Here is a 15551-nt window from a genome sequence, read left to right as displayed (position 1 = left end):
CCCCTTAGAAATACACAGGTTGTATTTTGAGCTATGGGACTTAGAAGTGCATGGGTTTTTCTAGACATTTATGAGAGAAAGTCGGGTATATATAGAGTGAGATTTGAGCTAGAAGTGGAATGGCATAAAAACAAGACTGGTGATGTATAGATGGTAAGGAAGCTGAAAAGGTACATTCAGAGACCCTGGCAAGGGCTTTAACAATTGTTTCTTTCTCATTTTTCAGAGGACAAAGTCAAAGTTTCTAGATTTTGCACCTCTTCTGGAACTTTTAAAAAAGTTGGTATCCATTTTATTAGTTTGTTACTGATAACCATACCAAAGATCATTACTCTGATTTTTGTAACTCTATTCTCTTGATCCTTTGATTAGCAATATGTTCCAGTAGATCCTGAGCTTCCTCAACAAGCGGAAGACGAAACTGAGCAGCTGTCCATACTCTCTTATGAAACTCATTCTCGACCATGATAGAAAGAAATGTGTGTTGATTGAGATACTCAAGTAAAGGTTCATCTAGTTCAGCGTCTCCCATACCAATCACGTAATCATACTCTTGGCCTTCATTAATAGCTTTTTGAAGAAGAGCGTCTGCAAGTTCTATCTTACTTTGATTGGCTAGCCAGATATTTAAAAACCTCTTACTTCGTGGTAACACTGCGTTCCAGGCTGTTAATCCTTCATCCTTGAGTTCTTGCTTGATAGTCTCAAAGAGTAAGGATACTGTTTTCATGATCAGTTAATTCAAAGGTACCAGTGTACCAGGAGTTGGACAAAAACATAAAGGAATGATTAACATCAGTAATTCTTTTCTTCACTTGGGCAAAGTGAAATGAAAAGTATTTCAGAATTATAATCAGATGGATTGGGGTAATGGGTAGTAGTAGTACTGACTAAAGTTTGGGTCAACTTTTTCTCCAATAGCAAACCGATATGAATATTCCCTGTCAGGGTATGGCTTCAATTGATCATTCTTTACGTATTCATCTTGATTTAATGTCATTAGCCAAAGAACAAAAAAAGCATTGGTAAGAACTTCAACAAGTCTAGTATCTTCATGATCAATTTCACTGGAATTGAAACTTACCTTTATCTAGATCTGAAAGTATCAATAATATATTTCCACAGATCAGAAAAAGTAATAATTTCTTTCTATCAAAAAGAGAAAAGGTCAACCAGAAATTGACTTACCTTTGATAACTCGATTACAGATCTGTTCGATCCTCTTGACTTCTTCTCGAGTTCCCACTGGAGCACTTTTGATTTCTTTTCCTTCAAAAAACACTGCGGCTCCCATCTCAGCAGCAATAGTAAGATGAGGAATCCCATCAAATCTTTCAAGGAGCTCTTTAGCTGGACCTCCAGAGGTGATCACTAGATCTGATGTTTGAGAGATCTTCTTGAGGATTTTCATAAGCTTTGGATGGTCTTGATTTTCGTATCCCATGAGAGTACCCTGAAATTTTCCAATACACAAGGAGTATATCGTTAGTAAAGCATGTGTTTGACAATGAAGCTTTGATGAATAAGGAGAGTAATCACATGATAGTCAAGAAGTAAAAGTAGTCTTTTCGAATTGATAGCTTTTTCAACTTCTTTGTCTTCCCATCTCAAAGCAGGAACCTCGTATGGAGCCCTATGTGCGCTCAGAGTGGGTATCTCTAGTTCCAATGGCTTTGCGATAGATTGAGTAGTGGTACTGATCAGGATCGCAACAATCAAAGTGTTTACAAAAATCATTTCGCAGGTCAAAAGATGATGACAAATTATGTATTTTGTGTATCGGAAGAATCAGATCTCAGGAAAGTCTTCGACTCAAAGTTCACAACAAATCAGAAGAAGCAAATGCTCATAGGACATGAGATTTTAATGTGTGAACACCATCCATCCAGAGCTGGCTGAGGCTGGCTATGACTGTCGACCCTACGTGTGAGATCTCATACAAGATGCGAGGGACTTGCCTTCAACTTGCACGCAGAGAAGCGCCAGTAAGACTGTCAATGGATCAGCCGAAGTTCAGTGCTCAGCTTCTCTCACGTGAAAAACTATTCGCTCAGTGTGTCGTCGGAAACTCTGGAGCGGGAACGTCCCGACCTGAGGAGTGTTTAAACTCCATACAATGCAACTTTTTGAAGTCAACTGTCGATCGTTTTCTTGTGGTATTGATAATCATTCAAGTATACCTCTCGGCCGTACCCTCGTTAAGGTTTCGGTGACGTTCCAATGGATGACTCCGGATTCAAGTGAGGATCAGAGACGGTAATAACATGGCCAAACTTGCCCGTTCGGTACCCTATCTCGCACCAAGAAACACGAGACGAGCATCTCTTGACTTTCCTCGAGACGAGGGACTTTCAAAGTACTTTAGACCATCTCCGAGTCCAACCCATCTCAAGGCTTGTCGAGCATCCGCCCACTCCTTCCTCTGAATACACAGTACTTGATACAAAACTTGATAAGCTCTTTCGGGGCATCCGCGTCCTCACACCTACAACACTGGATGGCTTCCGGTTACTGTTACTGTCAGAGGGTAGGAAACGCGGGAATGGGAATGGAGCTGTCCCGAGCTGTACTTGCCCCACAGTTTGTTTTGGGCTGAGGAAAAAACACACACACAAAACACCTTCAGTTCAAAGATGCTATGTACACAGCATGTTGAACTGAAAGTCCTTGAAAAGAATATAATCAAAAGAGTCGCAACGGAGCCGGATATGAAAATTGATGGGCTCTGACTTGAGTGATATGGATGCTTCTGATAATGAGTAATGTTGAATAAGAAGCATTTATGTAGACAGAATGATAAGAAATGTTTTGAGCTGAGTCAATCAGGATTAATTAAAGGTATAGGTATGGGATCAAGAGCAACTATGAAACCAATCAGAAGAGAGTTCTTACCAAGAAGTTTTTGCTTTCCTTTTTCCAGCTCTTCTAGCTAAAAGGGCGCTACAATGTACCATACACCGTTGGCTGTTTTTACTAAGCCATTGGTGCTGATTGATGTACTGTGAGAACATCTTTCCTTATCCATTTCTTCCAGTCTTTTACATATTGTTCATCTGCTTCTGTCTGTCATGCGGGTCTTGGACAAACATAGCTTTCTTTGGAGAGAACATTTCAACAATTATCACTTATGGATATGGTACATTGGCTTCAAGAAAGCTCAAGTTGTGAGATTTCAGGGAAAAGAAATGAGTTTAGGATAGATCACTTTAATTGGAAATCATATTATGTAGGATCAAAAGACACTCTAATCTTTCATATGTCAAGAACCTCTGTTTTTTATAAAGAGCCAAATGGTGCACAAAAATTAAAGAATAAAGATTGATATGAATTTGAGATGATTCACTTTCATCATCTTGATTCTTCATTCAAAGTATATCTAACATATAATTACGTATGCTCTCGATGTTGTAAACAAACGCGATATTTTTGCATTGGAAAAATCAGAGGTGGATGGAGAATATGTATTTATCGTAGAGTTTAGAAGCGATTTGAGCTTCACTTGGTCATCGAGTTGAGTTGGTCAAGAAAATTATGAGACTTTGCAGAGATCCGTGCAATCTTTTGGGTGCGTTTTGTCTTGAAAGCATTGTACAAGACAACCTGATATGTTCGTAGTAGAGGAAATCGGTCATATCTATCGTACGTGGACTCACTTTGAGCTTTTAATTTGTCTTTCATTTGAACCAATGATGAAAAGATATCTGAGAATCAAGCATCAAGTGGTCAGTGCTGAGTTGCAGTATGAGGGTGATTTGATGCTTGGATGTATGCACATTGCAGGATCATTGTGCTTGACAAACTACATTATCAATCGAAACTGTGTTTTTGAAACAACACTTTAGTACTCCGCATATGGAATCGAATTGAGTATCAAAACCTTATCAGTATCACCATCAACCCAACTCTCATCCAACTTATCAAAGACCCTCAGCAATCGAAGAAAAGCTTAATCAAAACGAAAAGAAATCCATTCAAGAAAAGAAGAAGGATTGATTCATTGATTGGATCTTAACAAGTAAAAACAATTTTGGAAAATCTCAACAAGACCTTACGATTCAAAAACCTTGGAAAACCTTGAAGAATACTTTGTTTAAGATGAAAAGGATAGACGAATTGATTAAATCATTAAACGAATCAAACCAAGTTTATTTCACATTCGAAGTAAAGTCCCCCAACTTCCCCCCAAAGAAACCCACACTTCATCAAACCATCTAATTCATTTTTTACCTATTGTTTTGTTTTTTAGTTTTTTCCTCCTAAAACTATTGATGGATTACAAAACTTACAAACCAGAATCCAAAGAATGATTAAACTAAATCCATCAATGATTCATTTCACATGGGGACCCAATGGATCGACCTTTAAAACTTCTTTAGGTTTAGTTAGTTTTGTTCAAATCGAATTAGGATTTCCTACTTGTTTACATTTAACTTGTACGAACCTTTCGATCGATTTATTGAATCAAGCTTTAAATGTAAATGGAATATTCCTCTTATTTTTCAATTTTCAAGTTTTCTTACGTATTACTTTTTTTTCCTACAACATACACACATAAATGTTTGGTTGGAAAACGTTTTGGTTTTTTTGGTTTAGGAAGCTAAAAAATTAGGAATTGTGAATATTTTGGCATTGAGAGGAGATCCACCACGACCCAACGAATACACCACCGATCCCACAACCACCACCACCACAACTACTGAATTTAATCATGCAATAGATTTAGTTAAATATATCAATTTGAATTATCCCAAGACGTTTTGTTTAGGAGTAGCTGGTTATCCAGAAGGATCGAGTGAATATGATTCGAATCAAGAACTAAACTTTTTAAAAGAAAAAGTCAATGCAGGTGCTGAGTTTATTGTTAGTCAATTGTTTTATGATACTCAAACTTTTTTGGATTGGTACCATGATTGTCGTCGAGTTGGTAAGTATGAATTTCGGATCACCTCATGAACCAAACACACTGATGGATTTGGTGATATCTTTATGTAGGTATTAGTGTTCCCATCATTCCAAGTATCATGCCAATCCAATCGTATGAATCGTTTCGTAGATTAACCGCATTGACCAAAATAAAAGTACCTCAAACGATCTTAGATTCATTATCACCTATCCAAACCAACGACCAAGCAGTCAAAGATTTCGGACTAAAGCTTTCATTAGAAACCATCCGAACCCTTCGATCACATCACATCAATTCATTTCATCTATGTACCTTAAATCTAGAAGTCACCATCACTCGATTACTTTCCAGTTTGAATTGGACAACTCCTTCGATGAGCAGCACGACTACTACTACTCTATTACTTCCACCTAACGACTCTAGAATCTTACCAATTGTTCAACCTGGATTAGAACCCAACACATGGGACGAGTTTCCGAATGGAAGGTTTGGAGATTCAAGATCACCAGCCTATGGAAAGATAGACCAATATTACGGAGGGATAGGAAAATTATCATGTGATTCTTTGACAGGTTTAAAGCAATGGGGATCACCCAAGAGTGAAGCAGAGATCACCGATTTGTTTGTAAGATATACTAAACGAGAGATCGATTCGACTCCTTGGTCTGATACACCATTATTAGAAGAAAGTGATTTGATCTCAGATACGATTTTAAAGATGAACATGAAAGGATACTGGACAATCTCATCACAACCTGCATGTGATGGGTTTCCATCTGATAATCAATTTGTTGGGTTTGGACCGAAAGGTGGTTATATTTATCAAAAATCATTTGTAGAGTTTTTTTTAAATCAAACTCAATTAGAGATCTTATTGATGGCTATCGAAATGGAAAACTCGAAAGCTGAGGTGGGAATGTTGAAGTATTTTGCTGGGAAAAGGAATTCGGACGAAATTAAAAGTAATGTGAACGTTGGAGAGACTAATGTGGTTACTTGGGGTGTGTTTAGAAGTGCTGAGGTGGTCACTACTACGATTATTGAATTAAACAGTTTTAAAACTTGGAAGGTTTGTGTTTTCTCTATATACATATTCAAAAACTGTCAAAGTTGAGAATTTGATGGGGTGTTTTTTGCTTTTTTTTGCTTTGCTTTGGTTTTGATAGGATGAAGCTTTTGAAATTTGGAGTTCTTGGGAATCTTTATTTCATCATCAAACTGATCATCAAACCAAAACCTTAATCAATTCGATTGGAAATGAAAAATGGTTATGTACAATTATTGATCATGATTTTAAATTAGAAGAAAAACTTTGGAAGTTTTTAGAATTCAATTGTATTTAAACAAATCACAAAAAATAGAAGAGAAACCAAGGTTTGAATCAGGTTGATGTGTATATAGTTTTTGGTTTTTTCTTCGTTTTTGATGGGTTATGCAGTGGAAATCTAGTTTGTTGGATTTGTTTTGACTTTTTGACTTTTTTTCTGAATTTTGTCTTGTATCAACAAACTTTTTTTGTTTTCTACTTTATAATTTTTTTTCTCTAATATAGATACATCACATGAACTTAATTCATATAAAATATCAAATACTACTGTTTCATTATATCTTGGATATCAAAAAAAAAAGTTGAAATTTCAGTTTTTAACTGGATTTCAACACAGCAACCACTGTATTTGTCTGTTTTTCATTGGTGAAGTTTGAAGTTTAATTTTCTTTCAAGGTAGTAAAAACTTCATCCATTCTACAAATCTCGTTAGAGTGAGATTTTTTTAGTTTATATACCTCACGTGATATTCTCCTTCCTAGGCCTATGTATTCATAGGCTGAGGGAGGAGATGTTCGGGGGAGCCCGGTCCCGGGTGCGCGCTCAGTTTCTTCACGGTTAAACCTTACCGGGTGACTGAGCGGCTCAGTTTGTGGCTTGCCGATTTATGCGGGCGAGGCAATTAGAGTTTGGTGGATCAGGCGATCAATACCCCATACAGTGAGGCTCGCGTCGAGTCTCAACTCGTTGAGCGTCCCGTCAAACTCTATGCAAGTCTGACTTGCTTGTGCTCACTCCTAGAGGCCTAAAACTCTGTATTTCATCTTATCAGTTCAAAACCCTGGGTGTACTCCTTACATTTCTGGAATTAAATCGGAATTACTGCCTATCTCGGCTGTACCCTCATTTGTTCCTCCGGTCTATTACCCATAGGAAATTCTTTGTATCTTCCTTTTCTTTCTCACCAAAGCTTTTAAGGTAGACATCCACTGCTTTCGATTTCCACCTACCGATTTCCATTATTTTCTCTTTTTCCCATCCTAGATTGAACCTCAGGGATGCGCCTCCTACGCGGAAAGAGTGACCCGACCACTCTCCCGTTTGTACGTTGTGTTTACCCCACACGTTCTCCATCATCTTGGTGAACTTCATCCTCGATATCGTCTGTCGTTCGCCTTCTACGTCGTATGAGAAAAGCAGGGCTTTCCCATCGTTCTCCTTATGTTCCTTGTTTACCCATCTCCTCAGGGCCCCCACTGGGTCTAGTACCGAGTTCTGTTCAGTCATTCTTTATCCGATTTCCAGTTAGCCTGTGTCTCACGATCTTTCCGTAGTTCGCTCTTTTACGTACCTTATAAATTGTGGTTCGCCTGGCTTCGCTGTCTTGGCCTTCCATACTCTTAGGATCGCGATGCTGCCCTTTTTCGATTCTCTGAAGGACAGGTCTTCCAGTCGGATAGCTCCTTCTAAGGTTGTTTCTCTTACTAGCTCGCCGAGCCGTGCCATTCCCCAAAAGGCGCAGAGAGCTATCGTTATAGCAAGGTCGTGTGCTTTAGATTTGTTATTCAGCTCCGCTATCATTTCGAATAATTTTTGGACTCGGATCGGCTTCTTCTCCTTTTGCTCTCCTTTCTCACCCAACAACTTCCTTTTCTCCTCGCTTCTCGCCGTCGACTTCAGCAGCCAATCTACCGTTTGTTTATCCAGTTCTAGCTGTTTCAAATGTTTTGCCACCTGCCATGCTTTCAAACCCGCTAGATACTTCTCCACAGTTTTCGCCTTGATCTCCCTACTCGGGCCTGACATCTTCTGCACTTCAGATGGTCCCGCCCAAACCACAAATCCGTACACGTCCTTTCCCTCTATTGGTTCTTCTGCGTTGAACACTCGTCCCGTGCTTTCCACGTAGGCTTTGAACTTTTGTACCGCGCTTCCGTAGCTTTTCATTTTGTTGTCGGTCCATGCGCCTTGCACCAGGTGCTCCGATACCGGTTTTCTCCAACTCTCTTCGCCCTCGCCGTCTTCATTCCTTGCAACTCTTTCGAAGGTTGCGCGTCCTTTCCTCATAGGCTTCTTCTGATTCGTACTTGACATATTTAGTGAGATGTTTCGGGATCTCTGGTTTTTCGTGGTGTTTCCGTTTTTTCGTTCCTCTGTTGCCTCTTGACAGGATGTCGGCGTTGTTGTTGCCCGTTCTTACGTATCGCTCTTCTATTTCACAATCTAGGTACGCTAATTCTTTTTGAAGTAATTTCCATTCGTCGTTCACTGACCAATCCCTAGACTTCTGATTACGTATAGCCGCTTCGGTTCCGGTGTTGTCCGTTAGGACCAAAAATCTTCTTCCCCTTGTTTCAATTGTGTTTCGTATCATCTCGAGGCTGATTCTTACGGCGACAGTCTCTAGCCACGCTATTCCGTGTTTCACACCTCTCTCGTCGATTTCGTTCCAACCGTCTTTGAGTTTCAGCTGTGTCCACCGCTTCCCCACAATCACCCCTATACCAAAACTTGTGGATGCGTCTCCAATCCACCCGATATTTTCGACTCCTTTCTTGGGAAGTAATCTGTGGTTCTTGAAGTTAGTTAGAACTTCTTCCCACTCTCTTAAGTCTTCTCTAACGTGGTTCGGTATTCCCCGTATGGCTAACTCATTTTTCCATCCTGCTAGCATTCCGTAGAGTCCTACGTTGTAGCATTTCATTTGTGGCATCATGTAGGTTACATGGTCTAGTCTACCGGTCAGTTTCTGTATTGCCTTGTGTGTATGCGGGCCTTCGTTCGCTATCGCCTCTCTGATCTGTTCAAGTCTTTCTTGCCTCTTCTTTTCCGGTAGACGAACTGACTTGTCTCTACCGTTCCAGATGAAACCGATGTACTTCTGCTCGGTTTGGAATTCGGAATACTTTCCTTTGTTGGTTTTCACTCCCAGTACCGCGCTCGCGTCAACCACGTTTTTCATCGACATTGGGTTGGCTTCACCTGCCTGCCTGACGAACAGATTGTCGTCGACCCAAACACTTCTACAAAACTAAATTTCTTCTTCATAATCGCCCTCCACGCGTCAGCCGGTCCACTGAAGCTCCCGCACCCTGCCACGCCGCCAAATGACACCCTTGTGTCTAGGATGAAACGACCTTCTGACGTCTTTAGCATTAAGTATCGCCACTGGTCGGGGCTGGTTGGAATTTGCCGGTAGGATTTTTCCCAGTCGAAAATCCCCAACTCTAGTACGCCGTTTTCCTTGCTGAAGAAAGTCGCGACGGTCCTAAAATTGTCCCAACTGGTTTTGAAGTCCTCCTTGTTGACGTATGAGTTGACTGACGATATTCCTCTTACGTGTTTCGGGTGGGACAGGTCATTTATTACTCGAGTAGATCCGTTGTTGTTTGTTACCATGCCCATCGGGCTGGTTCGGAAGAAACCTAAAGCCGACAGCACTTCATCCTCTGTGAAAGGGCCTTGCATCCGTCCAGACTTCAACTCTTTTGATAATTTTCCTCTTATCTCGTCTTTCTCCTTAGCGCTTGTTGCGTGATTGTCGGGTGCGTAGAATTTCTTGTCACCGACCGTATGTTGAGGGATTCCTTGCGTGAAGCCATATCTGAAGCCTTGTAGTACGTAGCCGTGCTTCTCCATCAAGTTCAGCGCTTTCAGTGTCCTTTCCCACGCTCCAAGGTCCATCTCGCATTCGACCTTTTCCGGCCACACCCTGTTCATGTGGTAACCTCCCTCCGGGAGTGTCGCTTCCAAATTTGGTATAGGACACCTGTATTCGTTCACTAGGCCCGTCTGCAGGTGGTTCGGGACTTGGTCCGTTACGGGGTGGGATGACTCCACCTCTAGGTTTCGTTTTACTTCAACACTGACTTTCTCTTCTGGAGGCTCAGCTCTTGGGCTCTTTATGCACGGGGTTTGTATCTCTACTTTCTCAGGGTCGTCTGCGGTCACGGGTCTATTGGCAGAAAAGGTTTCCGTTGTGCAAAAAAGGTTTTTGGATTCATTACTTCACGCAACCAGAACAAAGAACACCGGCAACAATTCCCTCTCCCACTCCAATTAGGTTGCTTGGCGACTTACTGTTTCTCGGCCTCTGTTGGGGCGCTTGCGTTACCGCTCCCCGAGATGACGTTTCCGCCTCCTCTTCCCTTAGGGTAACTCTTCCCTTTCCCAGCTCCTTCAGTTCCGAATGCATGGTTTGCGTCTATCTTCTGGTTCGCGTTCCAGGATCCGTTTGCTCTTTTGATGGCGTTGTAGTTTTCCACAAAATTTCTGCCTTGATAACCTACGCTCGCCGGTTTACCCCAGCTCCTGTTTGGCGCCGTTTGACCGTTGCTTGCGTATTGGCTGGTCTGGGGGGGAAGGAACTTCCTGTGGGTGCAACCGTCTCTTCAGCACATTAGTCTTTCCGTCTGCAGCCGATATGCTTACTTTGGTTTGATCCGTTGCTGTTATTGAACGCGAAGCCTCTTTTCGCCACCGACTTCGTCAGCCCGGTAGTAGGGTCGATTTGTTCTTTCCCGCCGCCTGCTACGTAGGGGTTTTCGGCGTACTTCCTTTCACCGTTGTTATCGGCTTCTTCCTTTGCTTCCCTCAATATATCTTTGTGGAAGTGGCCCGCGTCTATCATGACCCGTTTACCGTTCTTCTTCTTCACGACCATCACTACGAGGCGCACTTTCATGCAGTACCTTAAAGCAACCATCCAGCACTTAGTCGATCTTCGTATTTTCACTACGTTTTCTTTGTGGCGCATGAACATCTTTGCGGCTGTTGGTCTGTTATACTCTGTTTCTAGGTACTTGATGAACAAATCTATCGCGTCTGTCCATGCGCCGTACGTCATTCGAAGTTCTTCCGGCGGTGTCAATCCTGAGTACGTGGCTGTGGAATCGTCTTCTTGCAGTTCTTTCAGGGACTTAGTCTTCTTCTTTCCGACTTGGTGGTGGTCTTTTTCTATCCACACAGGGTCAAACACTGTAAGCTGGACGTAGGCCTTTAGGGTTTTCATTCTGTTTTCGAAGTAAGGTGTTAACGGTAGCAAAATGGTTCCTTCAATAGGTTTGCCTATCATGTAGGTGATCCCCTCCTCTGTTTCTGTTTGTTCGGGTAGCTTGGTTAGTTGCGGTTATTTGTTGGCTGACTACTCCTGCTATGCAGGTTGGTTAATGCTCACCATCATCCCCTTCCTCGCTGTTGGGTTCCTCATCTGTTTGGAGGTCATCTGGCTCTGCCGGTTTTTTCGCTTTGGCTGCCGTCCTTTTAGAGTCTATAGGAGTCTTCTTCGTGACCGCCAAAGTCTGCTCTTCTTCGCTCTCGCTCTCGCCACCTGGTACCAGGGACTCTGTGCGTGGGCGTTGGTTTACGCGTTGCGTATCAGGTGGGCCCGTTGGCGATCTCGCGCGCTTGTTGCCAGCGACGTTTCTGACGTTGTTTGTTACGTTGTCTCGGTCTTGTTGCGTAGGATGTTCTCCTCCGTACACCGCATTGAAAGCTCTGAGCATCTCGTCAGCTCGATCTGAGTCACCCCAATAGTACTCGTGTTCGGTTCTTTCCATCCACTTCGCCTTCCGGCTTTCGTGGTCTAGGTTCTCTGTCAGACAGAAGGAAGGAAAACCAGTTGTCTTTAGTTTCACGGCCTTTTTAGCATATTGCCGACGGTCTCTTTTTATCCGGGTGATTTTTGGATATGGTTTGCATCTGTGTGCTTTTCCACTTGGTCCTTTTTTTGGTCACGGTATAGCCCGTTACGAGCCTCAGTATTTTGTGACTGGAGCACTTGTCTTTGCTTAGGTAAGTTGCCTTTAGCTTTCCTGCGGACATTCTGGCGCCTCTTCATTTTTTGGGCTAATGAATTTGTTTTCCCTTGGTATGACAGGGTTGAAAAGTAGAGACGGTGTTTGTTGGGTGAAGAGAAATGCAGATCTTGTGGGTGACAGGTTTTCGACTATTTTGGAGGTTGCTAGTGTGCCGTTCTTTGGACTTCTCTTTGACTTGTTTACTAAAGAAAAAAAAAATTTCCGCTTACCGTCTCCTTGGACTTCGTTCTCTGGTTCTCTTAGTACTTTTTCTTCCTCCTTCTTGCTTGTACTAGCGACTGGTTCTTTGTTTGCTTGCGGTTTTTGATTCTCGACATTCTCGTGTTCCCCTTCTTGTTGACCTGAATTTGTTTCTTGGGTTTGTTGTTGTTCCTTGCTTGTTCCGGTCTCACCTGACTTGGACTGGCTTCTAGTTTCCATATTTGAGGTCTCGTGTCCCTTCTGACCTTTCCTTGTGATTCTTATCTTTGTACCCGCTGCCGTGATTTTCTTCTTTGCTGCTTCTATTTCTTCGTTGAATGATGACATGACTGTGAAAGACTACTCTTGAGTGTTGTATGAGCTTTTACAAAAAAGAAGTTTATAGGGGAACGGGGTATAGAAACTATGAATGTCTTGATGCTATTTGCAAGCTTTCAAGCGGAGGTGTGAATGGTTGTGTACAGCGGAATTTTTTTCCTAGATTTGGAATCTTGCGATGTGGGAGCTGTACTCTCGTACAGGCTGTACAGTTTACTCACTACCTCAGACCTTTGCTCATGGAACTTTCCCCTTAAGTCGTGCCTTGGTTAAGACCAGCAATTATATATTTGTTTCTCAATGTCTAACATATAATGAAATAGATGTAAGAAAAAAGTTGGAAGAAAATTGAAAATGTTAAAACTAGCCTGTACCATCACATTATGTAAGATGAGTTTGGAAATTTTGTGATACTTACTTGATGTGTTTTTTTAAAAGAAAATTGAGAAAAATTAAGGTATCAAGCAGCTTGAATTTGAAAGATAGTTGAAGTTTTTGAAGGAAGTTAAAGTGTTATACAAAAGTTTGGGTTGTTTTACACACATATATATACAGTAAGAAATAGGTCATATGATTTAAGATTTTATTCATAACCTTTCAAAATGAATCAGAAATAATTCATCAATCTAGTTTTAAAGTGCTCAAAAAGGTACATATTTGGCTTAAGGGCTCATGGGGATCATCTTTTCTGAAAGATTCTTGTTTTTCTTTCTGTAAGTCTAAGCACACCAAGGATTTTCTGTCCACTGCATCTTTCTTCAAGATTATACAATCAGAAAATCATCAAATCTTACTGATCTTTTGCTGAGATATAGGACAATGAAGTTGGGTAACCTTCACTTCTGATTATGAAACTGTCAAACTAAGCTAAGGGATTTTTGACCATTATATACTATCAGAATTGAATAAGTCATTCTGCTAACTCAAGCTAAATGGTAACATTATGCAAATGTGTTTTGACGTTGATCAGCAAGGATGATGGTCATGGGTCAATATTTTGGCTTTTGTTATAGATCCAAAAATGCAGATTTAATGCAGATTCAACCCATTTTCAATCATTTGTTGCTTTAAATGTAAGCTTTTTTTCCATGGGAAAATCATTTTATGCTGGTAGTGTCTGAAAATCCAAGGAAAAAGAAACTCATATTGAAGGTCTCAAATCTGGGAACAAGATCCATTTTTCTTTTGAGATTTATTTGGTCTCTTCCTGGCATTGATTCAGTACTTTATCATTCTTTTGCTTTTCTGTCCAGAAATCATATTTTTGGTAGTGTTTGTTTCCAAAATGGCTAGAGGTTGATTAGGGTGGATTTTTTTGTATACATCTGTCAGAGTATAGAAGGATGTCTCATCACACCTCATTCCAAGGAAGTAGACACTGTGTCCTGAGCAATATCACAGGGAGACAAGAATACACCAATCAGCGTCTTGTCAGCTATAATGACCTCATTCTATAATTTCACCTCTTTGAAAACCCACAACTGTGGAAAGTCACCTTTATCTCTAGCTTCAGGGATTTGACAAACATTTCAATCATCTTCTGCTTTCTCAATACACCACTTTGCTCTTACTTCCTCCTGATCCAATTCACTAATCTTACCTCTCGAAAGTTTATCTAATCCAGTCCAACCTATCATTGCTGCATTATCTCGACACAACTCTTTTGGTGGAACCATAAAGTTTAAACCAGGATCCACTTCTTTCAACATATCTTTCATTCTGTTCATGATGTAAGTTTTGATTTAATTGACTTTAAGTTGAATTTTAGCATCAGTGAAGAACTTACCGATTTCTAAGCATTGTATTACTAGCTACTCCACCACTTAACACCAGTCCTGAGATTTGTATGTCTTGAGACTTTAATTCTTGAATCCAATATCGAACCTTACGCTCTAATTGAGCTATAGCAGCTTCTAGAAACGCTTTACCGATTTCTCTTTTAACATCAATTGAGATCGGATCAGAGATTCTTCTCACTGTAGCTGTACGTAGACCACAGAAAGAAAACGTATCAGGTCCCGTACGTTGGGCTACTGGGAGAGGTGGTTCGGGTTTGCTCGGTGATGGATCAAGGTTGGGTTCGTTGATGAACGCTTCGAGAGCTGGTCCTCCACCTGAATGACCCAGTAAATCACGTGTAACTTTATCAATTGTTGAACTGTTTGTGTTGTTTTTTGGTAAATTTATCAAGAAATCAGTAAAAAGTTCAAAGTCTAAAAAAGAGCACGAAAATGAAAACAAACCCGATTGATTCATCAACTGTTTGTGCCAAGATTTTAAATTCGAAAGTCGATTTAACAAGAATTAAAAGAGTATGACCACCTGAAACTAATAAACTTAAGAATGGAAATCGAATTGGTTCAGATTCGGTAAGGAAAGGTGTAAGAGTATGTGCTTGCTAAATGTGTAAGAAAACTTTTAAAAAAATTGAGTTTTAGATAGATGATCGGAAAAGATTCAGAAACGAATTACGTACCATATGATGAACTGAAATGAGAGGTTTAGAGAAAGCAACAGATAAAGTCTTGGCAGCTGTGGCTCCAACTGCAAGGCATCCGGCTATACCAGGACCACGTGTATAAGCTATTGCGTCTATCTCTTCTAAAGGAATTTTAGCTTCTTTAATCGCTTCGCGAATTGCGATAGGCTGAATTATTCATCAAAAGTGAAATCAAGATCAGTAAAGTACTTTTTTTGTATCTTTTTTGAATGATATCAACTTACGATGTTGAGTTGATGAGCGTTTATGGCATGGTATGGATGGATTCCTTGGTAGACAGCGTGTACTTTTGCTTGAGAGATGATAATGTTAGAATGAATGGTTCGATTTGAGTCGATGATCGCTGCGCAAGAGTCATCACAAGACGATTCGATGGCTAGGATTCGAATGATATCGTTAGTTTTGATCGATGGTATCCCGAGAGTATATGGTCTAGTGAAGCTTTTGAAAGGATGAGCTGAGTTGAGTCTGAGTCGGGTGAGTCGAATTGACATTGGTGTTGTGTAAAAAAAAGTTGATACCTTTGCCCTGCAAACAGCATTT

General features: G+C 40.8%; 3 protein-coding genes across 3 annotated transcripts; 1 reads left to right on the top strand and 2 right to left on the bottom strand.

The window, feature by feature from the left end:
* Window positions 1-328: 328 nt before the first annotated feature.
* Window positions 329-3011, bottom strand: MELLADRAFT_112979 (uncharacterized protein; the record flags this gene model as incomplete). Its single annotated transcript, XM_007417585.1, has 6 exons — window positions 329-720; window positions 892-984; window positions 1085-1096; window positions 1189-1453; window positions 1540-1696; window positions 2893-3011. The coding sequence occupies 6 exons, from the start codon at window positions 3009-3011 to the stop codon at window positions 329-331; spliced, it is 1038 nt and encodes a 345-aa protein (XP_007417647.1).
* An 888-nt stretch (window positions 3012-3899) lies between these two features.
* On the top strand, window positions 3900-6506 carry MELLADRAFT_45803 (uncharacterized protein; the record flags this gene model as incomplete). The annotated part of the gene is made up of 5 exons (XM_007417549.1): window positions 3900-4161; window positions 4247-4474; window positions 4594-4928; window positions 5000-5972; window positions 6070-6506. The coding sequence occupies 5 exons, from the start codon at window positions 4096-4098 to the stop codon at window positions 6244-6246; spliced, it is 1779 nt and encodes a 592-aa protein (XP_007417611.1).
* Window positions 6507-11335: 4829 nt separating this feature from the next.
* On the bottom strand, window positions 11336-15502 carry MELLADRAFT_40474 (uncharacterized protein; the record flags this gene model as incomplete). The annotated part of the gene is made up of 6 exons (XM_007417548.1): window positions 11336-11415; window positions 14100-14227; window positions 14295-14666; window positions 14752-14906; window positions 14985-15155; window positions 15233-15502. 6 exons carry the CDS (start codon window positions 15500-15502, stop codon window positions 11336-11338), a joined length of 1176 nt encoding a protein of 391 aa, XP_007417610.1.
* Window positions 15503-15551: the final 49 nt, after the last annotated feature.

This window comes from Melampsora larici-populina, assembly GCF_000204055.1.
Source record: "Melampsora larici-populina 98AG31 unplaced genomic scaffold MELLAscaffold_75, whole genome shotgun sequence".
Taxonomy (NCBI): domain Eukaryota; kingdom Fungi; phylum Basidiomycota; class Pucciniomycetes; order Pucciniales; family Melampsoraceae; genus Melampsora; species Melampsora laricis-populina.
The sequence above is the reverse complement of the archived record's forward strand: the minus strand, read 5'-3'. Positions and strand labels throughout refer to the sequence as shown.